This window comes from Sus scrofa, chromosome 5, assembly GCF_054392235.1.
Source record: "Sus scrofa isolate SSC_HxYL_T2T_F1_AM1 chromosome 5, Sscrofa_HxYL_maternal_Yorkshire_Landrace_v2.0, whole genome shotgun sequence".
NCBI lineage: Eukaryota > Metazoa > Chordata > Mammalia > Artiodactyla > Suidae > Sus > Sus scrofa.
Window position 1 is genome coordinate 42,604,580 of NC_139387.1, and position 24,128 is coordinate 42,628,707.

The window sequence follows — 24,128 nt, forward strand, 5'->3', positions numbered from 1 at the left end:
TCTGTTTTACTTTTATAAAGTTTGTCTTAGCTATTGTTGGTTCTTTGACTTTCCATATAAAGTTTATAATCAATTTTCACCCCCCTGAAAAACCTACATAGATTTTCATTAGAAATGTATTAAAATCAAGACCAATTTTTTTTTACAAAAAGGAATTTTCCAGGCTATGAACATTTAATACTTCATTATTTATTTAAGTCTTCTAAAATTTCTCTTAGTGATGTTTTGTAGTTTTCAGTATAGAGATAGTTTTTATATCATTTATTAGATTTAATTATATATATTTGATATTTTTGAAGCCATTGGTTTCTAGAGTGTATATGGAAATAGTTTTTTATCTATTCCTGGAATCAGGACAACTTTGCTAATTTCACCTATTTCTTATAGTTTTGTTTGGGTATTCATTTGAATTTTTTATGAACCCAGTAATGTCAGTGAATAATGAGAGATTCCAATCAAGACAACTTGGATAATTTCACGTATTTCTTATAGTTTTGTTTGGGTACCCATTTCAATTTTCTATGAACCCAGTAATGTCAGTGAATAATGAGAGATTCCAATCATTATACATATTATATGTTCTATCTTATATATTTATACCTCACATTTTATTATACTATCTAACCTCCAGAACAATTTTAAGCAGAAATAATGAGACATTTTGTTTCATTCTCAATCTTAGGGGGAAGCTTTCACTATTTTACCATTATCTATTAATGTTTATTGTAAGGCTTTGGTTTTCTTTTGTAGCTGCTCTTAATCGAATTAACAAAATTCTATTCTTAGTGTGCTAAGAAGCTTTTTCCCTTTTTAATTATAAACAGGTTCTTATCCTTCACTAATCATATATTTTCATAACCTTCTGAATTAATAGACTGTGGACTCTGACATATATAAATCACATTCCAATGTATTTGTTGAGTATCTCTACAGTACCAGTCCATCTGCTAGGTACTAAAAATATAAAAATGAACTGCTGCATAGTGAGTACTAAGTAACTGCTTCTGAAGCTGAACTAAAAAGAAATAACTATGCACATAATAAATACCACGTAAAAGCTATATATTATTAAAATAATTGATTTAAATAAAATTTAATTGATTACAATCCTTAGAATAACTTTAATCTGGACAAATATGCACAATTCATCTTAAATTATTTTTATCTTTCAGAGTTGGGATGAAGCTTTAGCGAAGACTGCTAAAGCATGGGCGAACAAGTGCTTATTTGGACACAACCCCTGTTTACCAAAGTCACTTCAATGCCATCCAACTTTTCAGTACGTTGGAGAAAATATCTGGTTAGGGCCACTACGCATCTTTACACCAAGATGTGCAGTTGAAGCCTGGTATAACGAAAGTCAATTTTATGATTTTAATAGTCTATCATGTTCCAAAGTTTGTGGCCATTATACACAGGTAAATATTTGATATTTTACTGATTAGTTCTTATGTCAATTATAAGACAATTTTTTAGCATTCTCTTTAGAATTTCTTTTGAGGAGTTCCCATCATGGCGCTGTGGTTAACGAATCCGACTAGGAACCACAAGGTTGCGGGTTCGATCCCTCCCCCTTGCTCAGCGGGTTAACAATCCGGCGTTGCTGTGAGCTGTGGTGTAGGTCGCAGATACGGCTCGGATCCCAAGTTGCTGTGGCTCTGGCATAGGCCGGTGGCTACAGCTCTGATTCGACCCCTAGCCTGGGAACTTCCACATGCCATGCGAGCGGCCCAAGAAATGGCAAAAAGACAAAAAAAAAAAAAAAGAATTTCTTTTGAGTATCTGGAAAACCCACCTTCATTTGGAAGATGTTTTGACCAGGAATAGAACTCTGTGTATTGAGGGGTTTTTTTTTGACTTTAAAAATCTTACTTCACTCTCATTTTGCTTGCACAATAGTGCAACAACAAGAAATCTAATGCAATCCTTTAATTTATTCTTCTATATGTAATGGGTCTTTTTTCTCTGACTGCCTTTAAATTTTTTCCTGTATTGCAGGTCTTGAGCAATTTCATAACAATGTACTGCAGTTTCTTCATGTTTTTTGTGCTGCAGTTCACTGAGCTTCTGGAATTGTAGGTCTATAGCTTAAATCAATTTTGGAAAAATGGGTGTCCCCATTGTGCCTCAGTGGATTAAGAACCCAACATAGTGTCCATGAGGATGCAGTTTGATATCTGGCCTCACTCAGTGGGTTAAGGATCTAGTGTTGCTGTGGCTGTGGCATAGGCCTCTGGCAGCTACAGCTTCCATTCAACCCCTAGCCCAGGAACTTCCATATGCCAACAGGTGCAGCTGTAAATAAAATTAAAAAGAAAAAAAAAAAGAATAGGAAAGTAAAGGAAAAGAAAAAGAAAAGAAAAGAAATTTGGAAAAATGTTAGCCATTGTTTCTTGGAAATATTTGTCTCTCTCTTTCCAGAGCCCAGTTACCCATGCAGAAGTCCACTTGAAGTTTTCCCACAGTGATTTAATTTTCTTTTTCATTATTGGTTAAATTTTCCTTCTTCCATTCATATTGGGTAAATTTTATTATATTCCCAACTTTGTAAATTCTTGCCCTGCTGGATACTGGATTTTTTTATATACCTATAAATATTCTTAACTGCCTTCTGGGATATGGTTATCTGGAATTCGTTTGACCATTTTGGTTCCTGCTTTAAAATATGTTAGATGGAATTAAAGCAATGTTTAGTCTAGGGCTAATTCTCTCACCAGTATGTAATATTCTTCTGCACAGTCTACCCAATGCCCCAGAAATTATTAAATTTTTCAGTCTGGCTAGTGGGAACAGGCCTACTGTTCCTATTCCTGGCCCTGTATATTCTTTCCTCTAGGTTTTATAGGTGTTTCTTTCCGAGGCCTTGGGTAGTTTTTTTGCATGCATGCTCTGATTAGTGCTCTGCTGCACTGATAATGAGGACCCTCTACAGACCTCCACAGTTGTGTCACTATGAGATTTTCACCTCTCCAGTATTATGCTTTCTAAGCTTCTGCCTCCTTGCTTTCCCCGGACTCTCTGCTCTGACTCTCAACTTTGCGAATTCAAGCTTCTCCTGGTTTCTGTGCCATCCCATACCTAACCACAGCCTGGAAACTCTCAGTACAAAAAGCTGAGACAATTGCATAGCTAGCATCTTTTCTCTCCAACTCTCAGGGGGCATGATCCATTGTTGTCTGATGGCCAGTATCTTGAAAAACACTATTTCCTATCATTTTTTCCAATTCTACTTGTTGTTTGGGGTAGGAGGTTTGGTGAAATGTGGAAGTCACTTTTTCACTAAATTAATCTTCGACATGGCACTGAGCTCTTAGGGAAGTTCATTTAAGCAACAGAAAGAGCTGACTTTATTCTCTAAACTTATTCATCTGCACAAGCTGAATTAACATGTAATGTCCTAAAGCAAATCGTTTTTTATCGGAGGTGTACTGAACAAAGAAATTAACATTTTCCATGCTCCCCTTCTAATCATTCTTTGTCCATTAACAGAATGCTGTAAGTTTGCAGATACTTTTCAGAATAGACATTTGGTTTGGTCTCTACTGGCAAAATTGACAGAATAGAATCAAATGTCAAGCGTCTGATAATAAGCAGAATTCAGTACAGTAGTCCCCCCTATCTACAAGGGATATAGTGAATGCCTAAAACTTCAGATAGTAGCAAACCCTATATATACTATTTTTTTTCCTATACATATATACCTATGATGAAGCTTAATTTATAAATTAGGCACAGTAAAAATTAATAGCAATACCTATTAATAAAATAGAAAAAATATTTAAAGTTTAATAAACATTACCTGAATATAGTCTCCCCCCTCACCCTGTCTCAAAATATCTTATTATACTGAACTCATCTTTCTTCTTCTTGTGATGATGTGAAATGATAAAATGCCTATCATGTAGGGAGGCGAATAAACATAGGCACTGTGATGTAGCAGTTAGGTGACCACTGAAGGAGGATCACTGCCTCAGGTGATTCTGGATCAATGAGCCATGACTATGTCAGTGGCTGGATGGCAGGAGCAGATGATATCAGTGGTTGGGGATCCCAGGTGGGATGGAGTGGAACACTATGAGATTTCATACCACCACTCAGAAAGGCACACAATTTAAGACATAAATTGTTTACTTCTGGGATTTTCCATTTAATATTTTTGGATTTCAATTGACTGTAGGTAACTGAAACCTCAGAAAAGGAACTGGCAAATAAGGGGTGAACTACTATATCCCTAATATGGTGTCGAGGCTGAGTCGCAGCCTTTATATAATCTTTGTCTCCTCTTTTGTTGCAAGGAAGCAGGAACCTGTTCCAAAACACCCCTTCTCCCTTAGTATGCCACATCAGAAGCAAGAGCTCACTCCTCGTCTAATTTATACATACGCTTAGGTAATTAAGGTGCATTCTTTCTTTTGGTTCAACAACTTTATCTTGCTTAATTTTCTAAACAAAATGACCTAAAAAGTTCTTGCATTTACTGTTTGCAGATAGTCATGTAGAAGTTACAGCCAATGTTCATATTAATGTTACATCTAGTCCCTTTAATGAAAGCAGTACATTCAAACCTATACATAGTATTTTTTTTTACCATTCTCAAAGCCAAAAAAGAATCACAATTTAAATATATTAAGCAAATAAAATTTCATGGTGTAATCAGTTATTTATAAATCAAAATTTTAAACATGATTGAGAATATATGTACTTGAGAATATATATGTTTACAATATAGTACTTGTAACTACTAATAAATTAATAGTTTATTAATTCTAAAACATTCAAAGGAAAAGAAGCTTTCAAGGATTTAGTTTAATCTCATTTTATTAGGTGGGAAACTAACCAGAATTGATCTGTCACTCTGCAAAGCCACATACATGGTTAGAAGCAAAACTCATCTATTCTTGATTCACTGTGCTTTTTATTGTATTTTGTTGCCTCTCAGGCAACTAAAGAGCCATTAAAATATATTTTGCATAACTGTTGATTCCAGCTACACCCAGCCCTGGGAAATAATGACAAATACATTGGTTTATAAAATATGTTGGTATGTTTTCTTAATTGAATTGTAAAATACACAAGTACAGAAAATTCATTTGTTGTTAAAATCAATTTTCTTTGGATTATTTTGTTTTTCAAATGGAGTAAATCAGTATTTTTCCCTTTGTTCATTGGGAAATAGAGAAAAATTCCAGTCTATCACTGTTACAAAGGAATAGTTCTGTTCTTAACTTCTTCATCTCTCTCCCAATTGCTAATTTTCCATAAGAGTCTTCTTCCTTTTGAATAACTTTACTATTTTTTCCAAGTAAACAAAAATAAAGATAAACAATCCCTATGGTAAGCATTTTTTTTTATATTTGCAATAAACTCAGTATGTTCTTCATTTCCATCCCTATCTGTCTCTTGGGATTTGACAAAGGTAAGAATATAGTTAAGATCACAAAATTTAAAATGTTAGCATAAATTTAGGAGAATTTTTCTGAGAAAAATAAATAAAAGTTAATTATTGTTTTCATTTATAATCTGTTTTTGTTTTTTTTTTTCTCTTTTTATGACCACACCTATGGCATATGGAATACCCAGGCTAGGAGTCAAATCCGAGCTTCAGATGCAGGCCTATGCCACAGCCACAACAGCCCAAGATCTGAGCTGCAGCTTGTGGATCCTTAAACCACTGAGTGAGGCCAGGGATAGAACTAGCATCCTCATGGGTACTAGTTGGGTTCTTAACCTGCTGAGCCATAAAGGGAACTCCTACAACCTGGTTTTAATGCTCCTGTATGACATACCCATGGAGAAAATAAAAATATATCTCATAAATCATCTAGAAGAAATTATGATTTTGGCTACATATTAGAGTCTCCTTTTGATTTATGAGAATGATCAGTGAGGAAAAACTACTTAGGTAGTCCTCATGAATGTAGCCTTAACAAAATAATGTTTTAAACTAAATATTAGAAATTAAGAAAAAATAATCAATAAATATTTAGGTTTATTCTTTTTTTAATAGCATGATAAAAATTATACCTGTTCCTATAATGCATTTTTTTTGTATAGGGTTGTTTTGCATATTTCATTTTAAAATTCTTTTCCTTATAGGTAGTTTGGGCCAATTCATATAAAATTGGTTGTGCAGTTGCAATCTGTCCTAACCTTGGGGGACCTAACACTGCAATATTTGTATGTGACTATGGGCCTGCGTAAGTTATTTTGCTATTAAAAATATTTTAAATTGAAATATGTATGTTAAGGATTGTTTCCAAAAATAAAATCTTATACATTAGAGACAAGCATATTTTTGATAAATGGATATGTATAATGCTAATCAAAATAAATAGATGAGGAGTTCCCGTTGTGGCACAGTAGAAACAAATCCGACTAGGAATCATGAGATTTCGGGTTTGATCCCTGGCCTCACTCAGTGGGTTAAGGATCAGGCCATTCTCATGAGCTGTGGTGAAGGTTGTAGACACAGCTCAGATCCTGCATTTCTGTGGCTGTGAGGTAGGCCAGCAGCTGTAGCTCCGATTTGACGCCTAGCCTGGGAACCTCCATATGCTGTGGGTGTGGCACTACAAAGCCAAAAAGAAAAAAAAAGAAATATATGAAATAAAAGTGGTAGGAGAATGTGTGAAAAATTATGCCTGTCATTTAAGATTGAGAATGATGGGGATCATTTGTTAAGTAAAAAATAGATAATATAAAATACATTGTGCCATAGAAATATCTAAATACTGGAACACAAAACAGGTTGGCAGATGCTTCTATAATATAATATAATATAATATAATATAATAATAATATAATATAATATAATGTAACATAATATAATAAAGCTGGAATGAATAAATGATTGAGATGATGGTGAAAGCACATTCTTCTAAGAAAAAATACCATAAGTGTTTGACTGCCTTGCTGGCAATTGCATATCTAATTGGTATATAACAAAAGCCTAATGAGAGTCTCTAAAAGTGAAATTCTGGAATTCTAATCCCAATAGATCTGTACAAAGGAAGAGATTAAATCAGCTAATAATCCCACTCTTTAACAAACAAGAATTTAAAAATGCAGAAAATTAAAAAACATAGGCAAAGACTAAATATACAGTTCTGTCAACAGAGTAATTTTTTTATTTTTTTTAGACTTTATGAAAATTAAAGTTTTTATTTTTAAAGAATGACATCTAGGAAGTAAAAAGACAATCTACAAAATGGGAGAAAATATTTGAATATCATATATCTGATAAGGGTATTGCATTCAATATATAAACCTCTCAAAACTCAATGATAAAATGGTAAATAATCTAAAATTTGTCAAAATGTTTAAATAAATAGTTTTTCTAAAAGAGATGTAGAAATGTCCAATAAGTGCATAAAAATGCTTGGGAATTCCTTTGTAGTAAAGAGGTTAAGGATATGGTATTGTCACTGCAACAGTTTGGACTCCTACTGTGGACAGGTACACTCCTTGGCCCAAAAACTTCCACATGCTATGGGTATGGACAATAAAACAAACAAACAAACACAAAAGCAAACAAAAAAACCCCAGCATCATATGTCATTTGGAAAATGCAAATAAAATCCATCAGGAAATACTTCTTGACATTGACTAGAATGGCTCTTGATGTGGCCTCCTCTTTGTCTTCTGGAGTAGGGTATCTTTTTTAAGGTTTCCGGTCCATTTGGTTGATGATTGCTCAGACTTTAGTTGTGAATTTTGTTGTTTTTAGGAGAGAAGTTGAGCTCCAGTCCTTCTATTCTGCCATCTTAATCCCATCCTCCAATAAAGAGTAATTTAGAACTGGTTTAACATTCTAAAACCAATATTACTAACCATATTAATCAATCTAAAAATAAAGATTATATGATCATCTCAATAGAGTGAGAAAAAGTCAAACATTTTTTTGGCTGCACCCGTGGTATGTAGAAGTTCCTAGGCCAGGAATCGAACTTATGCCATAGTAGTGACCCAAGTGCCTGCAGTGACAATGCCAGACTTAACCTGCTGCACCAAGAGGGAACTCAACAAGCAAACTCCTTAAACCTAATAAAGTATGTATATGAAAAGTGTGTACATAACATGATACCAGTAGTAAAAAATTTTTCTGTAAAGTATCATAAACTATATTTCACTATATTAGACAGTAAATATTTATTAGGCTTTGTATGACACATTCTGCTAAATATTCATCTTTGTTTTTGTTTTAAATAACCCCTTAAAGTGTCTTTTTTTTTTTAATTCTCTGTTCACAGACTGCACAAAATTAGACCACAGGCCAGATATGACCTATGAATCATACTTCATTGATTGCTGGTCTGTAGGTCTATATAGAAAACCCAATGGAGTCTATGAGAACTGTCCTAGAACTAACAAGTAAATTTAGCAATTTTTCAGGATACAAGTTCAATATAAAAACTTAATTACATGTCCATATACCAGCAATGAACAATCATAAATTGATTAAAATAACAATAACATTTATAACAGCACCAAAAAAATATAAATTATCCAGGAATACATCATGCAGAAGACATGAAAGATCAATACGCTGAAACTACGTAATAGTCATGAGAGAAATTTAAAAAGACACAAATAATTAGAGTGATATATCTTGTTAAAGGGTTAAAAAACTCAACATTGTTAAGATGTAATTTTCACTGAATTGACCCAACACAATCCCAATAAAAACTCCATCAGGCTTTTATTGTAGTAATTGACAATACATATAATAAAATTCATAAGGAAATGCAAAGGACTTAGAATAGTCCAAACAACTTTGAATAAAAAAACAAATTTTAACTGCCTAACATGATTGTTTTAAGAATTATTAAACTAGAATAATCATGCCAGGGTGATATTGATATAAAGCGAGACATAAATAAGTGGAATAGAATACATAGTCCAGAAATAAACCCACATATGGTTGACCGCATACATTCAACTGATTTTTCACAAATGCACAAAGGCAATTCAGTGGAAAAAAAGATTTTTCAATAAGTGGTACTAAAACTATTTATCATACACATATAAAAAACAAAAATTAACTTGGATCTATACAACATACAACCTATAAAAATTAACTCAAAGTGGATCACAGACCTAAATGTAAACCTAAAAATAAAATACTTCCTAAAGAAAACATAGATGAAAACTTGTGACCTTCAGCTAGTCAAAGATTTTTTAGCTGCCACACCAAAAGCATGATCCATAAAAGAACAAGTTGATAAACTGGATTTCATTAAAACTAAAAATGACTGCTATTCAAAGATACTGGTAAGTAAATGAAAAGACAAGCCACAGACTAGCAGAAAGTCTTTGCAAAACATATATCAAATAAAGACCTTATACCAAGAATATAGGAAGAACTCTCAAAATTCAATACTCAGAAAAATTTAAACTCAATTAGAAAAATGGACAAAAGATTAACAAAATGGCAAGTAAGCACATGAAAAAAACACTCAAAATCATGAATCATTAGGGAAATACAATTAAAGCCATAATGAATATACTATGTAACAATAAGAATGTCTAAAGATTAGCCATTCTCACACACTGCTGGTGGGAATATAGTGTTACAACCACCTGGTAAAAGCATTATGGCAGTTTCGTAAAAAATTAAATATGCACCTACCATATGATCTATTCATTCCACTGCCAGGTGTGTATCCAAGAAATGTATGTCCATATAAAGACATTTATGAATGCTCAGAAGTGCATAGTAACTTTACTAGTAATATCCCAAAACTAGAACAACCCAAATATCCATCAACAGATGAATGAATAAATAGTTGGATATTATTTACTGGAATATAACTCATGTTATTAATGTTTTTCTTTGTGTACTATAGGTAAACAGCACTTTTTTAAGTCTTCCATAGATAGAGAGATGGGGAAAAAAGAGGTTTGTTGACATATATCAGCCTGTATTATTGAAAATCAGGCATAAGAGCTGCCAATTATTTTTGGTATATCACCAAATAGAGCTAGGTAATAACTAGAGAATTGTACATATAAATTAAACCAAAAACATATGTTTCCATTTGTAATTTAAATGTCCTCATTCCATTTACAAAATCAACAGATAATTGTATTTACAACAAAAACTGTGGCTATCACACGCATTGGTTCGCATCTAATTTGTGTTCTAGAGAATATTCTCCAACTGCCACTAGGATTAGAGACATCCTATAAAGAATAACTTAATAATTAATAGTTTAATTTTCTTTTGTAAAAAAGGAAGAAATAGAAATAAGCATAAAATTGGGACCTAAGTTGTTGTTATGTTTCCTTTTCAATATTTATGATTAAGGACCAAAAAAACTTGCATTAATGCATGCACAATTTTAGAGGAATTAATAGCTATTTGGCTAATTGCTGTTTATTTTTTACAGGGGAAATTATCCAAATATGCATCCTTATGCTAACGGATCATCCTGCTCTATGTGTGAAGAAGGAGAAATTTGCACAAAGAAACTCTGCCGTAAGCAAAAAGGAAACAAAATAATCATGGCATTTTATTTGGAAAGTAGAGTTTCCAAAAATTCATTATATTTTAAAATTTGACATCTAAATTTTATAGAGAATTTTATAGACAAAATTTGATTGGCTGCTATATGGTGATTTGTCATAAATAATCATATTTAAATCCAAATGATCCCTCCTTTCTTCACTGATTATTTTCCCTCTCAGGCTAAAGGACAGGAAAGAGCAAGGCATAACTGATTCCATTTGCTGCTTACACTCAAAGTAACTACTGGCTGACATATTTTTCTTATTTGCATTTTCTTCCCTTTCACCTCTTTTTATTAATTGTAAAGATATTGTCTTGCTCAGAAATAATACATTAATCAATGTCCAAATTAATTGTGATTTAAAACTAAAATGTTTTTCTTCCATCATCAGCTTTTGGGTCTCAGGACAAAGACTTTTTAAGTAAAAGTATTAATTTTTGATTCTCAAAGCAGATGAGCACTCAGTACAAAGTTAAATTTTTTTTCTTTTGTCTTTTTAGGGCCACCCTGAAGCATATGGAAGTTCCCAGGCTAGGGGTTGACTCAGAGCTGCAGCTGCAGGCCTATACCACAGCCATAGTAACAGCAGATCCAAGCCATGTCTTTGAACTACACCACAGGTCATGGCATTGCCAGATCCTTAACTCACTGAGTGAGGCCAGGGATTGAACCCCTATCCTCATAGATACTAGTCAGGCTCATTACCACTGATCCACAAGAGGAATTCTGTGTACAACTTACTTTTTAAGGATAAGTATATATATATATATATTTTGCCCATGGAATTTCCCAGCCAGGGATCAAACCTTCACCACAGCAGCAACCTAAACCACTGTTGTGGCAATGCCCAATCCTTGACCCACTGCACCACACGGGAACTTCAAGGACAAGTATAAATTCTTTTTTTTTTTCGTCTTTTTTTTGTCTTTTTGCTATTTCTTGGGCTGCTTCCGCGGCATATGGAGGTTCCCAGGCTAGGGGTCGAATTGGAGCTGTAGCCACTGGCCTACGCCAGAGCCACAGCAACGTGGGATCCGAGCCGCGACTGCGACCTACACCACAGCTCACGGCAACACCAGATCATTAACCCACTGAGCAAGGGCAGGGACCGAACCCGCAACCTCATGGTTCCTAGTCGGATTCGTTAACCACTGCGCCATGACGGGAACTCCCAAGTATAAATTCTTTTTTTTTTTTTTTTTTTTGTCTTTTTGCTATTTCTTGGGCCACTCCCATGGAATATGGAGGTTCCCAGGCTAGGGGTCAAATCCAAGTATAAATTCTTGATTGAGGACAGAGTGAAGGGGGTTGAAGAGAGGAGATAATTTGAAAATTGTTAAAGATGTGGTGCCACAAAAGAATAATGCATATTAAATGATTCCATTTAATAAAGTCCAAAAAAACAGACAAAATAATCTAGGTTTGGAGTCAGGATAATGGTTAACTTTGGAAAGGAAAGAGGAGTTAGTAATTAGACTAACTTGAAGGACTTCCTGGACTTATGCTATGCTAATCTGGGTGCTCGGTTCTATCACTTTGTAATAAATAGCTCATCAAACTTTCCAAATATGAGGTATTCATGTTTCCTTATTCATGTCATACTTCAGTTAAAGAATGAATGGATGTATGGTCTCTCTAATATCAGACTTCATCCAAGTGTTCTAAAAATTAAATTTACTGTGTACCTCTTATTTGCATACTACTGTTTTCTAGTCAAAGGGATATAAAGAAAACAATGACACACTTTTTTTTTTTCTCTTCCCCTTCCTGCCCAGTATCCAAACCACTGCCCTTTCTTGCCTGAACTAGTGCAGACTCCCCACTTCTCCTCCCACTCTATCCCAAGGAGTTTTACACAAAGAAAATCAGATCAAATCACTTCTCTAAAAATTTCTCATTTCCTTTTTATTGCAACTAAAGGAAAATCTGACTCTGTGCCATGAGGCCAACAAGTCCAAGTGTGATCTGGCTCTTATCTCTCTTTCTCTTACCAGATTTTTAGTTTGACACAGTAAGCTCCATCATCACCACCCTCAAATACTCCAACTCCTTTTTAAAATCTCCAACATCCAGATCACCCATGAGCCTGCTTCTAGTTTCAAGATTGTTTTTTCTTTCAGTTTTGGTAACACGCTCTGTTTCTTGGCCTGGGGAATTATCCATAAAGATGACCACCACCAGTTCCTTCCTCCTCTCCATGCACGACACTCCTCCCATCAAGAAGTCCAGACAAGTTTTTCTCCTCTTGAATAAAAACTTGATGTTGTGCCAGTTCTGGGCCCAGCCTTTAAGAGACCTGGCAGCTTTGGCTTTTGCTCTGTTGAAAGCTTTCCAGCATATCAAGAAATCCATGCTTTCCTACTGAAGAGGTCACATTGAAAAGGCCCTGGAAGGAGTTCCTCACATGGTTCAGCAGTAACAAACCAACTAGTATCCATGAGGACTGTGGGTTTGATCCCTGGCCTCCCTCAGTGGCAACCAGTGTTGCCATGACCTGTGGCGTAGATCACAGACATGGCCTGGAACTTGCATTGCTGTGGCTATGGTATAGGCTGGCAACTCTGATTTTACAGACTACAGGTCCAATTCTACAGGCTACAGCTCTAATTCCACCCCTAGCCTGGGAATTTCCATATACTGCAGGCCCTTAAAAAGAAAAAAGGCTCTGTAAGAAGAGAGATCATCTCTCTGTTTAAATTCCAACTGAGCTCCAGCTAAATGCAACCATGTCCTTGTACCTTGATAACATAGATATTGTAGGGAACTGGCCTAGTAGAACCAGCCAACCCAGGTAATCTTGCAGTTGTGAGAAATAATAATAAATTGTTACTGTTTTTAGCCATTATGTTTTGGACGTATGTTCCACAGCAGTAGATCAAGGAAACATTTGTTGTGCCTAATAAGTTTTTATTAAACACCTAACAACTTATGTGAGACAAAAATGTAGACTTCTACTTTTTCCTCTGCTGAAGAGATGGAAGCAAGGTGTTTCACCATAATCCAAACACAATTTAGTCAAGGCTGGGTTAGAATTTACCTAAGATGTGGTCTACCTCTGCTTTGTTGCAAGAGTATAGACTTCTAAGGCTTTCCACTGGGATACTGGTGTGTTCATTGCTGCCCTTACCTAGTGGATTCTGAACTCCAATCCTTATTGCTTTAGCACACAGAAATTACTGAAAAATCTGCTTTCATTTCTAAAGACTTTCAGTCCAGGATTTTAGCCTCCTGCTCCTCACAGCTGTAAAATTAAACAAATAGCTTTAGGACAAAATAGGCCTTTCTTGGGCTCATTTCCTCCACCTCCATCTCCCACCTGGATCTTGAACTATTCAATTCTTTAATTTTATCTCTAGCTCTGAAAAGCCAACCAAATCTCTCCTGGTGTCTCCATTTCCCTAAAAGTGGCCTCTTCCTGAACACAGCCTGGTTTTTCAGCCTAGAATTGGGCCTAGAATCAAAAAATGGGCCCAAGGAAAGAGCAGCTTTCATCCCATCAGCCCACCTCTTTCTGTATCTCCTGCTCTGAAATCTGGACCCTCCAGTCTTTGTTGCTTTTGCAAATCTCTGATGCTCTTAAACATTGTTTTTGTTATATTTTATTTGGGTTTTCTAGTTATGTTTGATGAGAGCTTTTTCTGGCACAAACTATTCCATCCTGGAGCTTTAAACAGTGGGTCTTCAAGACTGCACCACACAAGCTAAGCTACCAAGGCTATAATAAGCATTGATACTTGGTAGAAGGTATTCCCCCAACTTGTTCCTTTTCCAAATTGTTCAGAAATTAGTTGACTATTCTTGGCCCTTTGCCCTTGCAAATTAATGTTAGGATAAGCTTATCAATTCCATAGAAGATCTTGAAATTTTGGTTAGAATTTCATTGAATTTATAGATAAATTTGGGAAGATAATATTTCTACAGCATTGGCTATTTCTATTAATACAGATTGCTTATTTGGATCTTTTAAAACATCTTTTAAGTTTTGAAGTTTTCTCAGTAGAGGTCTTGAATCTCAAATTACATTGCTATCTCAGAATCTTTCTGAATTCCCTTATTATTTCTAATATTTTGATTCTCTTGGATTTTTTATAGTGACAATCATGCTATCTGTAAAAAATGCAAGTTTTTGTTCTCTTTTCTAGTCTTTATATGTCATTTATTTTATTAATAGTCAGTGAATTCTCTAGTGCAATGCTGAACATGAGCTATAGTAGTAGCATCCTTCTCTTATTCCCGACTCTAAAGACAATGTTTCAACATTATACATATCTGCTTTTTTAATAACTCCTCATTGGCAGGTTATGGAAGTTTTCTCTTTTCCTTATTTTGCTGTGAGCTTTATCTTGAATGAATGTTTAATCTTATCAGAATTTTTTTGGTCTGCATCTCTTGAAATGATCCCATTTTTTTCTTTTAATGGCTTAATGCTGTAAGCTATATCAAAGGATGTTTTTTCCTTTATTTTGTCTTTTTGGAAACTGTCATGGGGATAATATTTTGAAACTTTTAAAAAATTACTTGTGATGGAGGCAAGATGGCAGAAGAGTAGGGGGACACGCTCGCCCTCTCCCACAAACACAACAACAAAAAAAACACATCTACAGGCTAAACAACTCACACAGAACAGCAATCAATCACTGGCAGAAGAACCTAAACTCCAATAATGGCAAGAATCTCGTCACATAACTGGGTAAAACAAGAGAAAAGAGGAGAGTGAGAGAAGGTGAATCCGAACTGGACGGGCGCTGCCGAAAGGAAACTGTGGAGGAGAAAGGGATCCCACACCCTGGAAAGTCACCTAATTGAGGGAAAGATCAACTGAATCAGAGGAATCTTCAAATGCAGAGAAGAGTGCAGCAGTAAGTCGGAGTTCTGAAAAGCAGAGCGAGAACCAAACAGATCATCTGAAATACTGGCACAGTCACCAAAAATTGAGATGCTTGGGTGGGGGCTGGGCACTGAGACCTTGGTTCTGGAGGTTAGTCCCCTGGAGGGGCTAGGGAGGGCAGGGCAGAGACTGCTTGGGGGGGGTCTAGGAACCAGTCTGTCAGGTTTGAAGGGGCAGAGACTGCCTGGGAGACTAGAAAGCAGAGCGTTGCAGGGTGGGGGGAGCAATACACTAAGGGCGGGGAAGTGGAAAGCCACATCAAACGGAACCTGGGAGAAGAGCTGGATCTGCAGGAGAGAAGGCGCCAGTGTTGGGAAGGGGAGAGAAGAAGGGGTGGGCCACCAAAGAATACACTCCATGCCAAAGCAAGCTCACTGGCCTGCCAGCTATCAGAAGGCTGTGCTTCCCAGTGCATCCCTCCACCCCCTACCCCTCACACTTGCACATGCTGGACCTGGGGCTGCCTGCCATCCCAGAGGGCTGACCTCAACAATTGCTGGAAGCCTACCACCACAGGGGCTTTCCCTGCCCTGACCTGCTTGCCTTCTGGAGGGGCTACACCACCGCAGAGCAACACCAAACACCACCAGCCCCTGGGAAAAGGCCTGCAGCCTAGAAAACCTAGAACAACCTTGGCCAGGCCGTGAAAAATCTGCCTACATTCTCAGGCAGTCCTTCCAAGTCGGGCTGCCCTGGGGAAGAGCCTCTTGGGTTCTCAGTGGAGCTAGCTGCTCCAGCCCTGGGGGTGCTGCACTTCCACAGAACAGCTGCCCAGCACCACCATCCCCCTGAAAGAGCCCCATAGCCCAAAAACACCAGAGCAAGCTCTGCCCAGCTGAACAAAACCTGCTTCCATCGTGGTGCAGACTTCTCAGTCCTGTCTGCCCTCAGGAAGTCCTCCTTTGCTTCAGAGAGACCCTAGCAGCCCTGCCCACCCACTGGAAAAGCCATGCTGCCTCAAAGAAGACTGACCAACAATGCCAGCCCTCAGGAAACATTCCACAGCAGTGCCAAGGCAAACACTGCCTGGCCATGGAGAGTACAACTCCACCAGGAAAAAGAAAACAAGCAAGATGAAGAAGCTGAGAAACCACCCCCAGTTAAACCAACAGGAGAACTCACCTAAAGCAGTCAACAATGAAACAGATCTCTGCAGTCTGACAGACCTGGAGTTCAAAAGAGAAATAGTGAAAATACTGAAGGATTTAAGAAAAGGTATGAACAGTAATGCAGATACCCTCAGAAAGGAACTAGAAAATATAAGGAGGAGCCAAGAAAAACTAGAAAATTCATTTAAAGAGATACAAACTGAACTAAGGGCAGTAAAAACCAGAATGAATAATGCAGAAGAACGAATCAGTGATGTGGAAGATAGAATAATGAAAATCACCCAATCAGGACAGCAGACAGAAGACCAAATGAAAAAACATAAGAGACCTACGGGATAATATAAAGCAGGCCAATCTACACATAATAGGAATTTCAGGAGGAGTAGAAAAAGATTAGGGGATGGAAAATATATTTGAAGAACTTATCACTGGAAACTTCCCAAATCTAAAGGATACTGAGTTCAAGATACAGGAGTGCCCCAAACAAGTTGAACCCAAATAGACCCACATCAAGACACATTATAATAAAAAATATATTTGAAGAAATTATCATTGGAAAATTCCCAAATCTAAAGGATACTGAGTTCAAGATACAGAGTGCCCCAAACAAGTTGAACTCAAATAGACCCACATCAAGACACATTATAATAAAAATGGCAAAAGTTAGTGACAAAGAGAGGGTCCTAAAGGCAGCAAGAGAAAAGCAGAATGTTACCTATAAGGGAACCCCCATAAGGTTATCAGCTGATTTCTCTACAGAAACTCTACAGTCCAGGAGGGAATGGCAAGAGATATTTAAAGTGCTAAAAGGAAAAAATATTCAACGTAGAGTACTCTATCCAGCAAGAATATCATTTAAAATAGAAGGAGAAATAAAAACTTTTTCCAACACCAAAGCTAAAAGAATACACCAATACAAAACCCAGGCTAAAAGAAATATTGAAAGGGCTTCTCTAAACCAAAAAGAAAGGAAGGAAAGAAAGGGAGGAACAAAAAAAAAGGGGGGGGAAGAATGAGGATTGAGGAAACCACAATCAGAGAGCAGTCACTCGAATAAGCCAGCATCCAGAATTAATCATGAACAGGTTTTAAACAAAATAAAATTTAAAAGAAAAAAAAGAGTCATCAAAATCATAAAATGTGGGCAAGGGAAGTAAGGAAATAAATAGACACTTTGTTTGTTTCTCTACTTAATTTCAGTATAGTAATGAAATGTTTGAACCTACAGGACCATCAGGCGAAAACACACAATTATAGCAAAGGGATAGCATACTTAAGAAATAGGGCAACCACAATCCAAAACCAAACATTGCATTCACAAAAAATGAAAAAAAAAAACAAAAACACTCAAGCAGAAAATAACCGAAGACCATCCAACCAAAAACAGAAAGGAAGAATGAAGAACCATAAAATCAACTGGAACATGAGGTTGAAAATGACAATAAATAATAATCTATCAATAATCACCTTAAATTTCAATGGACTAAATGCTCCGATCAAAAGACACAGAGTAGCTCAGTGCATAAAAAGGCAAAAACCTTCATTTGCTGCCTACAAGAAACTCACCTTAGGACAAAGGACACATATAGATTGAAAGTGAAGGGGTGGGAAAAGATATTTCATGCCAATAGACATGACAGGAAAGCAGGAGTTGCAATACTCACATCAGACAAAAGTGACTTTAAAACAAAAGACATAAAGAAAGACAAAGAAGGACGCTATTGAATGATTAAGGGATCCATCCAAGGAGAGGATGTTACTATCATCAACATATCTGCCCCAAATACAGGAGCACCCAGATACATACCACAAATATTAACAGACATAAAGGGAGAAATTGATGGGAATACAATCATAGTAGGAGACTTTAACACCCCACTCACGTCAGTGGACAGATCCTCTAGACAGAAAACCAATAAAGCAACAGAGATCCTAAAGGAAATAATAGAAAAGTTAGACCTAATTGACATCTTCAGGACACTACATCCAAAAAAATCAGAATACACATTCTTCTCAAGTGTGCATGGAACATTCTCAAGAATCAACCACATATTGGGACACAAAGCTAACCTCAACAAATTTAGAAGCATAGAAATTATTTCAAGTATCTTCTCTGACCACAATGCCATGAAACTAGAAATCAACCATGGGAAAAGAAATGAGAAAAAACCTACTACATGGAGACCAAACAACATGCTACTGAAAAACCAATGGGTGAATGAGGAAATCAAGAAGGAAATTAAAAAATATCTTGAAACAAATGATAAAGAAGACACAACCTCTCAAAATCTATGGGACGCCACAAAAGCAGTGCTCAGAGGGAAACTCATAGCGATACAGGCCTTCCTCAAAAAAGAAGAAAGATCCCAAATTGACAACTTAACCCTCCACCTAAACAAATTAGAAAAAGAAGAACAAAAAAGACCTAAAGCCAGCAGAAGGAAGGAAATTATAAAGATCAAAGAGGAAATCAATAAAATAGAGATTCAAAAAACAATAGAGAAAATTAATAAAACCAAGAGCTGGTTCTTTGAAAAGGTAAGCAAAATTGACAAACCCCTGGCTAGACTCACTAGGAAGAGGAGAGAAAGAACTCAAATAACCAAAATTAGAAATGAAAAAGGAGAATTCACAATGGATACTGCAGAAATACAAAAAACCATAAGAGAATACTATGAACAACTATATGCCTACAAATTTGACAATCTGGAAGAAATGGACAACTTTCTAGAATCTTACAGCCTGCCAAAACTGAATCAAGAAGAAACAGACCAACTGAACAGACCGATCACTAGAAATGAAACTCAACACATCATAAAAACACTCCCTACAAATAAAAGTCCAGGACCAGATGGCTTCACAGGTGAATTCTACCAAACATACAAAAGGGGCTCTGGTGCCCATCCTCCTTAAACCTTTTCAAAAGGTTGAAGAAGAAGGAATACTCCCAAAGACATTCTATGAGGCCACCATCACCCTAATTCCAAAACCAGACAAAGATGCCACCAAAAAAGAAAACTATTGGCCAATATCTTTGATGAATATAGACACAAAAATTCTCAACAAAATCTTAGCCAACCGAATCCAACAACATATCCAAAAAATCACACACCATGACCGGGTAGGGTTCATCCCAGGTTCATAAGGATGGTTCAACATACACAAATCAACTAATGTCATACACCACTTTAATAAAAGAAAAGTCAAAAATCATATGATCATCTCAATAGAAGCAGAAAAAGCATTTGACAAGGTCCAACATCCATTCATGATAAAAATGCTTACCAAAGTAGGTATAGAGAGAACATACCTGAACATAATCAAAGCCATTTATGACAAACCCACAGCAAATATAATACTCAACGGAGAAAAACTGAAATCCTTCTCACTAAAATCTGGAACAAGACAGGGATGCCCATGCTCACCACTGTTATTCGACATAGTACAGGAAGTCCTAGCCACAGCAATTAGACAAACAAAATAAATAAAAGGCATCCAAATAGGAAGAGAAGAGATAAAACTGTCACTGTATGCAGATGACATTATACTATACATAGAAAACCCTAAGGACTCAACCCAAAAACTACTTGAACTGATTAATTCAGCAAAGTAGCAGAATCAGTCGCATTTCTGTATGCTAACAATGAAATAATAGAAAAGGAATACAAAAAAAAAATACCTTTCAAAATTGCACCCCCAAAAATCAAATACCTGGGAATACACCTGACCAAGGAGGTAAAGGACTTATATGCCGAGAACTATAAAACTTTAATCAAGGAAATTAAAGAAGATGTAATGAAATGGAAAGATATTCCACATTCATGGATTGGAAAAATCAATACTGTAAAAATGGCCATACTACCCAAAGCAATCTACAGATTCAATGCAATCCCTATCAAATGACCCATGACATTTTCCACAGAACTAGAACACACAATCCCACAATTTATATGGAACCACAAAAGACCCAGAATTGCCAAAGCAATCCTGAGAAACAAAAACCAAGAAGGAGGCATAACTCTCCCAGACTTCAAGCAATATTACAATGCCACAGTCATCAAAACAGTGTGGTACTGGTGTCAAAAGAGACAGACATAACAATGGAACAGAATAGAAAATGTCAAACTCCTAGAAGAGAACATAGGCAAAACACCCTCTGACATCAACCTTTCAAATGTTTTCTCAGGTCATTCTCCTGAAGCAACAGAAATAAGTGCCAAAATAAACCAATGGGACCTAATCAAACTGACAAGCTTTTGCACAGCAAAGGAAACCCAAAAGAAAACAAAAAGATCACTTACAGAATGGGAGAAAATAGTTTCAAATGATGCAGCGGACAAGGGCTTAATATCTAGAATATATAAACAACTTATACAACCCAACAGCAAAAAAGCCAATCAATCAATGGAAAAATGGGCAAAAGACCTGAATAGACATTTCTCCAAGGAAGATATACAGATGGCCAACAAGCACATGAAAAAATGCTCAACATCACTGGTTATTAAAGAAATGCAAATCAAAACTACCATGAGATACCACCTCCCACCAGTCAGAATGGCCATCATTAAGAAGTCCACAAATAACAAGGGCTGGAGGGGGTGTGGAGAAAAGGGAACCCTCCTGCACTGTTGGTGGGAATGTAAACTGGTACAGCCACTATAGAGAACAGTTTGGAGATACCTTAGAAATCTATACATAGAACTTCCATATGACCCCGCAATCCCACTCTTGGGCATATATCTGGACAAAACTCTACTTAAAAGAGACACATGCACCTGCCTGTTCACTGCAGCACTATTCACAATAGCCAGGACACGGAAACAACCTAAATGTCCATCAACAGATGATTGGATTCGGAAGAAGTGGTATATATACACAATGGAATACTACTCCGCCATAAAAAAGAACGACATATTACCATTTATGGCAACATGGGTGGAACTAGAGACTCTCATACTTAGTGAAATAAGTCAGAAAGACAAAGACAAATACCATATGATATCTCTTATAATTGGAATCTAATATACAGCACAAACAAATCTTTCCATAGAAAAGAAAATCATGGACCTGGAGAATAGACTTGTGGCCACCTGGGGGGAAAGGGAGGGAGTGGGAGGGATCAGGAACTTGGGGTTATCAGGTACAACTTGGAATGGATTTACAATGACATCCTGCTGAGTAGCATTGAGAACTATGTCTAGATACTCAGATTGCAACAGAACAAAGGGTGGGAAAAAAAAATGTATACATGTAAGTGTATCTTGGCCCCCATGCTGTACAGTGGGAAAAAATAAAATATAAAAAAATTACCTGTGCTTTAAATTTCTTTTTGAGTAAAGATAATTTTTTTATAAAATTGGCCCATTAACATTTTCAAGGTAATGCCAAGATGTAAGCATATTATATGGTGTTTTTTAAAAAAATTTATAATCTGCCTTTTACATATTCTACTTTCTGTTTCCATTTTGTGTATTGTTTCTCTTATTTTTTAAACTTTTTTTGAACTACTTTTGATGTAAAAAAGCTGTATTTATTTATATATTTAATGAATACAATTTAACCAGTGAGATTTATATTTTCATATAGGTATTGGGAGTTAAGTGATAGCTCAGTAATCCAATTTTAAACTATTTTTTCACTCCTGTGATAAATCCAATTTTGTCATCAAGTTTCATAGATGGCTAGATTCTTCTTAACATTTTACTTATAATTTTTACACTTAATTTCAGAATAATGATTGGCCTGTAATTTTCCTTCTTCCTTTCTCCTCATATGATTTTGACTTCAAGGTTGTATAATAGATACTGAAATTTGGGAACATTACTTCTGTTAATATTTTGGTTGCAATTTATGTAACCAAAATTATTTATTATTTATTTTTTGAATGTTTGGGAGCAATTTTCTGTAATTTCGTTCTGGTGTGTGTTTTTGTAGATGTTTAATTACTGAGTTAATTTCCTTAAGTGTTATGTGATATCAGGTTTGGAGGAAGGAATTCGCAAATTTTTGTTTGATCCAAGTTTTAATGACATTCTCTTACATTTTAATCTCTGCTATATCTGATATATTCTGCTTATTTAAATCCTATGACTTTTAACTTTTACTGATAAATTTCTATAGAAAGCCAAATTTTATCTTTTTTACTTTCTTTTTGAGGGGCAGGAGATATAGCATAATGGTTAAATGTATAGGCCTGGAATCAGATGGCTTAACTCAGGAGATTAAGAAGAGAATTAAGTATAATAAACTATACAGAGTGATTTGGGACTCAAATAACATAGGTTCTCATAAATTTTAGCTATTATCAGAGCTAAATTCCTCATTATTTTCTATCATTTGACCTTTTTTTTCTTCACAATAATCACTCTTTGAAATGATACTTTTTATTCACTTTTATTTATTTATTCAATTTTAAAATTAACGACAGATTTTCTCCTCTTACTCTTCTGTAAGGAAAATAACTTTATTTTTTCCTGATAACCATTATATCCAAAGCCTAGATTCATGTTTGATACATAGTAAACACTCAAAAATAAGTAAATGAATAAATATAAATGAACTAAATTCTTAACAAACTGCAGAATCCTGGTACCCAGGCACAATATGAAGGAATTATTATTTTGGGGGTGTGGGGTAGGAGACTTTAAGGTCTATGGCAGAGTGCCAAAAATAAAGTTAACTGCTGTACATAGTTTTGTCTATTTCAGACACTTGTGCCTTCAGTATGAGAGATATTCTAGAAATATTTGTTGACGTGACATTGCGGAAGGGGGCATCATACAGATTTTTAAGCAAATTTGGGATTGGCTGAGAAAGATTTAATTTTCTTAAATTAAAAAATTAAGCTAAGTTTCCTAAGTTGATTATCTTATTTAAAAAGCCAGAAAAGCAAGTGAATGATTTTAATTTTATATTTTTTTCTATTTTAGAAAATAAAGACCTTGATAAACTTCAATGTACGTACCAAAATATTTCAGTATTGATTCAATTACTTCCTCTCCTTGAAACTTAATTCAGCTCTTAACTATTGCATTTTATTGACAGCATATCCAAATTGGAATCCAGAAGGGATAGCACCTCAGCTGGCAGCATGTAGTCGACTGTACCTAATTTCTGTTCTTCTGAGAATATTTTAATTGTCATTTAAATAAAAGTGAAATTCTCAGATATGGCAACAAAGTAACTAAACATCTAAATGTAACTAAATCAGTAAATGTAACTAACATCTGTTTAATTATTAAAACTTCTAAATTCTTACCTATTATCTAAAGTTAATGTCTGTTTTTAATTCAAAAAGATGTTCTGTCATATAGAAAAAAGGTAGCAGTATAAAAAAAACTTAAAGTGATTTAAAAATTTTTTACATGTAGCAATATAGTCCTTTTTCTAATATTCTAGATTGTCATTTTAGTTACAGTAGACTTAAAGAATTAAACATTTCAGATATTGGATATTTTCCTTATATGCCAGTAGTTTCCTTTAAGAATTCCATCAGCGAGAGGAAGGCAAGATGGCGAAGAATAAGGGGATGTGCTCGCCCTCTCCCACAAACATGGCAAAAAAAAATCTTCATGTTAAACGACTCACACAGAACAGCAACTAAACGCTGGCAGAAGAACTTAA

The 24,128-nt window shown here is 35.7% G+C and overlaps 1 protein-coding gene across 2 annotated transcripts in view; it reads left to right on the forward strand.

Annotated features, from left to right (window-relative positions):
• The window catches only part of GLIPR1L1 (GLIPR1 like 1), a 33,278-nt gene extending 9,512 nt beyond the window's left edge, over window positions 1-23,766 (forward strand). Inside the window, exons 2-6 of one of the 2 annotated variants that reach the window (XM_085025095.1) lie at window positions 1,173-1,418; window positions 6,097-6,197; window positions 10,389-10,477; window positions 23,435-23,461; window positions 23,550-23,766. In XM_085025095.1, the coding sequence (XP_084881221.1) occupies window positions 1,173-1,418; window positions 6,097-6,197; window positions 10,389-10,477; window positions 23,435-23,461; window positions 23,550-23,641 (555 nt within the window). In that variant the 3' untranslated portion in view covers window positions 23,642-23,766. The remainder of the gene's footprint in view (window positions 1-1,172; window positions 1,419-6,096; window positions 6,198-10,388; window positions 10,478-23,434; window positions 23,462-23,549) is intronic. The other variant, XR_014845421.1, reaches the window with a different exon arrangement.
• Window positions 23,767-24,128: the final 362 nt, after the last annotated feature.